The sequence below is a fragment of the Lampris incognitus genome, chromosome 11 (genome assembly GCF_029633865.1).
Source record: "Lampris incognitus isolate fLamInc1 chromosome 11, fLamInc1.hap2, whole genome shotgun sequence".
NCBI lineage: Eukaryota > Metazoa > Chordata > Actinopteri > Lampriformes > Lampridae > Lampris > Lampris incognitus.
The window spans coordinates 45,073,347-45,081,585 of record NC_079221.1 but is presented as its reverse complement, the minus strand read 5'-3'; the positions used below and the strand labels follow the sequence as shown (position 1 = coordinate 45,081,585).

At 49.2% G+C, this 8,239-nt stretch overlaps 1 protein-coding gene across 1 annotated transcript in view; it reads right to left on the bottom strand.

The window, feature by feature from the left end:
* Positions 1 to 2,349: 2,349 nt before the first annotated feature.
* LOC130120391 (receptor tyrosine-protein kinase erbB-4-like) overlaps positions 2,350 to 8,239 on the bottom strand; it is a 472,615-nt gene continuing 466,725 nt past the window's right edge. Inside the window, exons 27-28 of the mRNA XM_056288936.1 lie at positions 3,913 to 4,041; positions 2,350 to 3,011 (exon numbers count right to left, since the gene is read on the bottom strand). Coding sequence (XP_056144911.1) covers positions 2,350 to 3,011; positions 3,913 to 4,041 — 791 coding nt within the window. The remainder of the gene's footprint in view (positions 3,012 to 3,912; positions 4,042 to 8,239) is intronic.

Sequence of the window (8,239 nt, the reverse complement as noted above, 5' to 3'; positions counted from 1 at the left end):
AAAAAAACAGTTTGCTTTCCATTTTCACCGTTGTCTATTATCTCTGTTTCTGTCTCGTTTTTCTATTGTGCTCAAGGTGGAAATGCACCTTTACGGGTCAAACACACGGCGGAGGACTGTGACGCCACAACGCGGAGGGAACTATGGCTCGTGTCACCTAAACCACAGCGGCGACGTGGCGACACAAAACAAACCAATGGCCCCTCTGCGCAAGAGCAACAGTGACGTCATGCGGCTGTGCCGGGGCATTAAGTGCTATCAAACCATCAGCTCCCGCCTAAAACAGGCCTCAAAGTCATTCGGCGGCAGATGCCGGGCCTCTCCGTCGGCGGCGTACACGGGTCGAGCGTGACCTCAGAAGGCAGTTTGCACAGTCCCAAGTCCACAACACCAGTGTCCCCAGTTCCCGGGATGCACGTCCAACAGGAGGCGTAGCGAGAGGAGGAAAGGCTCGCTGAGGGGAGTGGACTCTTACAACCACCGCAAACGTGGTTCAATGTACATTTCTTTGAGTCGATGTCGTGAGATCACATAAGGACAGAACAACAAAAAAGTTTGATTCCCATCTCGCGTTGCCCAACTGTACATCAACCCTATAAAATGGACCAGTCCACGGAGCGTGTCAAGCAGGATTGTGTGGGTCTGGCTTGGCGTGCAGAGCATCACTCCTACCTTCGCCGGGGTTCCCGGTGTCTCTGTGCTCTTCCCATGATGCTCTTCCGTGGCTGGGTGTGTACCGTTCACCTTGTGCTTTTCTAATACTACATCCAATAATGAGCACATCCCTGATAAATGCAGATTTTTCATTAGTCCAGTGCTTGGAACTGTGGGACTGTCTCACCTACCAGCCCGTGGCCATGTTTTTTTTATCTCTTAAATGTTTTCGTTTTGTCCCACGTCATGTTCACAACATTCCGGCGTGTTCCGGTGCCGTCCAATTCCCGGTCGTACCACAGTCAACCAGTCTCTCTGCTCCCTTTGTCAGCCTCCGGAGCTCATTGCCGTATACATCAGTAGTGAGTGTGTATCTAATTAAAGGCGATATTCGAGCTGTGACGTTGTTGTGGAGGAGAGGGAAGATGGAAGGATGGAGATGAAGCGGAGTGGTCTTCGTCTAAGGGGGGGTCAACCTTTTGATTCCCACATCGGCCCACGCCGATAATCTGTACGATGGATTCTGAGAAGTTCGAGTGTGTGCTTGCTCGAGGACCGCGGTGACATTTACTTTTCTGCTGAAACTCTCCTGGCCCTCCCTCTGTGCTGGCGCTACCGCCTTCCCTTATAGGCGCTGCCCTGCCCGCCGTCTCAAGGTCAGCGAAGCCCCTCTCCGACAACATAATTCAGCCTGCGGCAGCCTTATCTGTGTGTTTGTGTGTGCATGCCTGGGTGGTTGTGCACGTGACTATGCATATATCTGTAATGAATTGGGGAAAGGTTATTACTGGCGTGTCAAGGTTACATGCACATCTTACTCGGGAGCTCCAAGTGAACATGTTCCGGAAATTATACGAGGGGTGTGATGGATGTATGAATCCCATTACAGGCTAAGTGAGCAGGCTCCGGAAGGTGTAAACATCAAAGAAACAAGTGGGGAAGTGGGAACGCGCTCCGAGGAACGCTAGCCAGAGTTGGGTCGTTCGGCCCAACTGCAGGTTGTGGGTAAGTCACGACACAACACAGCTCTGCATGTGTGTGTGTGTGTGTGTCCGCATATGTGCTAGACATGTTACACATCAGGCGGAAGCAACAGCGTGCCGATAACCATCGCTTACATCTCGGTCGATAATGCGTTGCACGAGCATACTGGGTGTCTAAAACCTCAATGGCTTGTAGTTTGAAGTGGTGGAGTCATGAACAGAAAAGGTAAAATGGCGTCCTGTGTCTACCTCAGAAGCAGCGTGCTTCCACAACTACTGAATATATGAGCCTGCGTCCTCAATTATTTGCACTTTGGGCTTAACTCAGTTCATTTCTGCTATCTAGCTTAACTTTTACGACACGTCTCATCGTCACATCGCTTGCCTGTGACCGGCTGGTGCAGATAATAGGCTGGACAGTCTTCCTCAGGAGGGGATGAAGATCATAAGCTGTTCCTGCATCGAGGGAGGTGAAATATGGACGGCGGAGGAATCGACATAAACGTTCGGAGTGATGAGCAAAGCAACCAGCGACAGTTCCTGTAATCTAGTGGTCTAGTCCAGGGGAAGGAAAAGAGAGTGGAGAGAGAGAAGAGCGAGGTGTCTGGAGTTGGTGTCATGGCAACCAAGGTTGATAAATACTTCGTGGGACTAAGAGGACTGTCAAAAGATCTATTCTTCTCCACTTCCATCACCTCTATCCATCCCTACGCTACACCACAGTGTTCCTCTGTCTGTACGGAGGGGGGGGCAGCACGTTGCCAGGTTTCAGAGCCAACTCGGACAGGTACTCCTGGTTTTCGGTGACGGCAGGTCGAATACGTCCATTCTGCCGGTAGAAGAAGCGCGTGCTGCAGTCCTGCAGGTACTCGGGGTTGCGCAGGGAGGCCTTAGGGGGTAGACTGTGCTGCCAATATTCAGGATTGTCAAATGTGGCTTTCTTGCCTTTCTTATCCACCATAATCGTGCCCCCGGAGATGCCCGAGTGAAGGGTGTGCCCTGAGTGCCCGGAATGCAGGGTGTGCGATGGGTATGAGGGGTGCACAGGGTGGCCAGGGGGCACCACATACCCAGAAGAAGTGAAGTTGTGGCTTGATGTTGATGGGTTAACTGTCTGCGATGCTGACTGAGCGGAGGAGGGCCCGGGCATGGAGACCGCCCCAGCCAAGCCATTCTTCTCAGCGTTGTGGAAGGTGTTGAGGTAGAGGGGCTCATTGATGTATTCATCTTCTGCCCTGCATGGCTGGCTGTTGGTGGCAGCAGTTGCCCCACCCATATGGGAAGGGTGGTAGCCTGCTCCGTCAATCACAGTGTGGGCGTCGCCATTCCTGCGGCGTGTGACAAAGGGGTTTTCTTCTACCGGGTTAGGATAGTCTGCAGGGGAAACGGGGTGGAGGGTGGGGTTGGGGCAGATGCAGAACAGAATAGCCAGAAAAATTGTTATATCGCCATTCATTCTTGCCTTTCTCTGCTTTAGGTGATGCACACAAGGTATTGGCTCTGCAGCTCTTGAATTTAAAGTGAGTGAAAGAAGGCAGAACAAATAAATACGTTTTGGGCCTGAGCTGGTGCCAACCACCATATGGAATCTGGGGGGGTTATAGACTACACAGGGTCAAATTACATCATTTCTGACTGTGAACATTCTCTCTGCTGCATGAAATGTTTTTATTTATTTATTGGAAGTTTTCCCCCTTTCTCTCCCCAATTATACTTGGCCAATTACCCTACTCTCCGAGCCGTCCCGGTTGCTGCTCCACCCCCTCTGCCGATCCGAAGAGGTCCACATGCCTCCTCCCATGCCAGCCGCTTCTTTTCACTAGAGAGTGAGGAGTTTCCCCAGGGGTACGTAGCGTGTGGGAGGATCACGCTACCCCCCCCCTCCCCCGTCCCCCGTGAACAGGCTCCCCGACCGACCAGAGGAGGCGCTAGTGCAGCGACCAGGACACATATCCACATCCAGCTTCCCACCCGCAAACACGGCCAATTTGTGTCCATAGGGACGCCCGACCAAGCCGGAGGCAACACGGGGATTCGAACCGGCGATCCCCGTGTTGGTAGGCAACGGAATAGACCGCCACGCTACCTGGACGCCCCTAGTGTTGCGTGAAATGTTTGTCCGACATCTATGAAAATGCAAACAGGAGTGAGTATTCTATTCTATTCTATTCTATTCTATTCTATTCTATTCTATTCCTGACCTGGACATATCCAGTATCTTACTGGTCACATCAGAAATGCCGAGCGTACTCCTGAGTAGGGCTTCTTGCTTTACCTGTGTGGTTCTTCTCTCTCATGGCAGTAATGTATCCAGTCTGGTCCTGATCTCCTTTTGTTCCTCGCTCTCCCAAAATGCTGGTGGGGTCTGCACTGTACCGCTGTCCACTAATGTCCTCCCCGCCACCTGGGACTGGGTAAGGGAGGAAGGAAAAGGGAACAGAAGTACAAAAAAACGTACATTAAAGTCCAGCTTACAAAGGACTGAAACCAAATTACAGTCAAGATAATTTTATTTTAGTGTATTTAACAAGACAAGTAAATTCCAGTAAATTCCCTCACAGGCTCGGAACAGGCAGCAAATTATGGCCAAAGTGGTTACAAATGAGTTTTGATCATGATTTTTGGCTAGAATACACGATTGCTTATTTTCTGCCTGATCGAGTCACATCACGAACACGTCCCAACGCGGCACCGGCTTTGCTGGGAAGCTGTGGCTTAAGATAGAGACATTACTCGCCATTTGGCACTTAGCAGCAAAGATACCAAAATATATATAAAAAAAAGTGAGGGGTTTGAAGTAAGAGATAGTGTCTGAGTTCACGGTTAACCAGTTTTGTTTAATGGTACAGTTTTCCTACCTGCTAGACTCATGAGCTGGGCTAGCACAGAAGAAGAAGACGACAATAGTGCTAGAGGTCTATGAAGGTCATGTCATAGACCTCTAGCACTATCTTCTTCTTCTTCTTTCAGCTTATTCCCTGTTTCTCAGGGGTCGCCACAACAGATTCCTCCCTCCCCCCGCACCTTTTTCCTTTTTATAGGTTCCATCAGTACCCTGTGAGACCTCGAGCCACCATGTTCACCTCTATTTCAACCGTTTGTGCAGCTCTGAGTGTTCATCTGGAGCTCATACGGCATCGCAAACGTTGCATCCCAACATTTGCATAGAGATGCACACAGCAACACCTTCTATTTCTACCGATGTGCTCATTTGTCAGCTGAGTCATGAGTTTGTAAATTACGGAGTATTTTCCTAAATTGGATACCTAATGTTAGCTGGCCTCGCCAATACACAGGTCTAGGATGCAGCCTAGCGAAACACTGACATGGAACATTACCGAACTCACGGTAAAGAGATGGGTGTGTTTGCCAACGTGACCTGTTGTCCTATGATGGAGATGATGATGAAATGTGTTCAGGTACTGGATTGATTTGTTTCTGGGTCTATTTCAGCTCCCCATTCCCCTCTTCTTCGGCGGGCCATCGAAACGATGCTGACTGTGATGCAGTTTAAGCTCGGCAAGCATGCCTGCGGGGCCATCAGGCCTGCATTAGAGCAAGCTCTCCTTGCAAGTGCTTTCCGCACCAAGCTCTCCTCACATCACGCCTTGCACAGTAGTTAAGACAGTCGGGGCCGTGCCCCCGCCGAACAGTCTCTCTGGACCCCAGATCCCGTTCCTAAGTGGTACACTGTAGTGCAACGGGCTCAGCAGATAAAGAGGTTGCCCCGCAGTGACAGCTTACTTGTCAAGCGATGCCATCTATTGACCAACAGAGTGGTTCCTCTGCATGCCATCTGGTGTTTGGGCCATTGGTCTGATGGGGCCCATGATCCTAGTGGGCTCTTCTGCCGCAAAAACCATCGAGCGCCCTGCTGCCAGCACCTTCTTGGATTTGAATTCGGAGTTACCTTCACCTAGCCTTTGCCTAAACAGGCAAATCTACAAGGCAGTAGAAACAGATGCAGGTGGTACCATCTACTGCCATAACGGCAGCAGCAAAGGCTGACCCAATACATCCTTCACAGCCAACATGTACGCAGTTTTGGAAAAGCTTGACAGACTTCTGCTGCAGTGAACAGTGAAGCAGTGACCACTGCCGAAGCAAGGCATTGCTAACCGTTAACAGTTGGAGAGCATCATCTCTCCTAAAAGCTGTGAGATATCGCGCTACATCTGGAAAGTCACAGTTTATTCAGAGGAAAAAAAAAAACAGTATGAAATAAGCCTCTGCATACTCCTGCCTACACAACCCACAGCACCATCTGACAAAGCTGTGATAGTTAAGGAACCTGTATAGGCTCCGAAATGACACTAGCTCAGTCAAATTTAATGCAGTACTTTGTGGTCAATGTACTGATATGTGCATCCCAAGTTTCAGATTAAGATTACCGGGCAGCACGGTGGCCTAGTCGTTAGCACTGTTGTGTCACAGCAAGAAGGTCCTGGGTTCGAACCCCAGGCCGTCCCAGGTTCTTTCGGTGTGGAGTTTGCATGTTCTCCACGTGTCTGTGTGGGTTTCCTCCCATCATTAAAACATCCATCCATTAACCGAACCGCTTCTCCTGCTTTCAGGGTCGTGGGGATGCTGGAGCCTATCCCTGCAGTCCATCACAGGGCCCACACACACACATTCATACCTAGAGACAATTTAGTACAGCCGATTCACCTGACCTACATGTCTTTGGACTGTGGGAGGAAACCGGAGCCCCCGGAGGAAACCCACGCAGACACGGGGAGAACATGCAAACTCCACACAGAGGCGACCTGGGATGACCTCCAAGGTTGGACTACCCCAGGGCTCGAACCCAGGACCTTCTTGCTGTGAGGCGACTGCGCTAACCACTGCATCACCGTGCCGCCCCCCTCTGATTTAGATCACTATGAAATGAATATCTGAGGTTTCTTCTGGCTGTTGTTCAGACTAGATAAACTGTTTCCAGACACCGCTTTGGACTCTGCAAACTCAAGACGGGCATTCATCAGTATTTTTTGACTTAACTGACTACATTATTAATTGATTAATTGGAAAAATGATCGACAGGTCAATTGATTATGAAAATGATCATTAGTTGCAGCCCTATATCGCAGTAGCTTGTAAATGTGAAAGTTGCCATACATGTTCAATTGTTATTGTGATTAATTTTACTATTATTATTTTTAGTTACTCCTGGCTAAAGGGATATACTTTTGTTCATACCTTGTTGTAATTCTTAAGATCCCTGATTATATTATGGCCCTTCATTGAATAATATCACTATTGTTGCATTGTAGTCGGTACATCTTATAAATTACTACAGCCTGATATATTTGCAATAGGTGACATTTTATAAAATATGTATGTTTGGTGTATCTATCAAATGATCAGGCTGTGATGTCACTTTAACACAGAAATCAGATGTTTTGGGCGTACAGCCGTGTACAACAGAACTGTGATGTACAGTGTCTGGCGGCGTAGGACACAGCTGGGAGACATAAAACTGTACTGTGGAGATCTGAGGGAGTGTTTGGAGCAAAGAAGTACATGTCTAACTATTTATCCTTGATTTATATAACCTGATCTATTACTATTTATTACATTTGTCAGTGAGTACCGAGCCGCTGCAGATGCACAAGCCAGTGCATTCTTAGTGCCGGTCCCCAGCCCGGATAAATGGGGAGGGCTGTGTCAGGAAGGGCATCCGGTGTAAAATCTTTGCCAAATCAAATGTGCCGATCATAAATAAGAGTTCCACACCGGATCGAGTGTGGTCGAGGCCTGGGTTACCAACGGAAACGGATGATCTGCTGTGGCGACCCCTAACGGGAGCAGCCGATAATAGCGCTACTACATTTGTCAGCGAGTAAAGTAACTTCAGCTCACAGGCTCAAGCTCAGGATGACTGATCACGAGGTTTAATTGTTCAAGAACTTTCCTTATTCGACTAACCATCAGACAAATAAATTCAGACAAATCAAAATATGACAGGTAAAATCTTTTAGTAGCAAGGGTCCGCGGTGGAGTAGCGGTCTAAGCATCAGCTTTGTGTCGATGCAGTTGCCCACTAGGGACTGGGGTTCGCGCCCCGGTCTCGTCAGATCCGACTATGGCCGGACTCGATGAAGCAGCAATAATTGGCAATGCTGTCTTTGGGGGGGGGGCGGAGTCGGCTTGTGTTCATCACATGAATGCGTCTCTGTGTGTGGCGGAAAAAGCAGTGGTTCGGCCTGGATTCCCCTTGTCACCAAAGTGGGGAGGCGTCTCCTTCGAGACTGCCGGCCGGAGAGATGCAGTTGGCGAACGCATGCAGTACAAGGGTGGGTGTTTGAACTAAAATAGGGGTCGATTGGCCATTAAATTGGGGGAAAAATCAGAAATAAGTTAAAAAATATATATTTTAGTAGCACCATGAGTCCCTTGTAATGCAGCTGAGGTGGAACACCATGGACAGAGTACATACAGTGGACAGATCTTGTCGGAAAACCAAGTGGTTTAGTTCTCTGCAGCAGTGTGAGTACCTGCTGGGTCTGCAGCAGCAGCAGCAGCAGCAGCTCGCTCTCCTTTAGCTTTCCCCGGCAGAGATGTTCTTTACATATTTCAACTCTACACGTGTCACATGACCA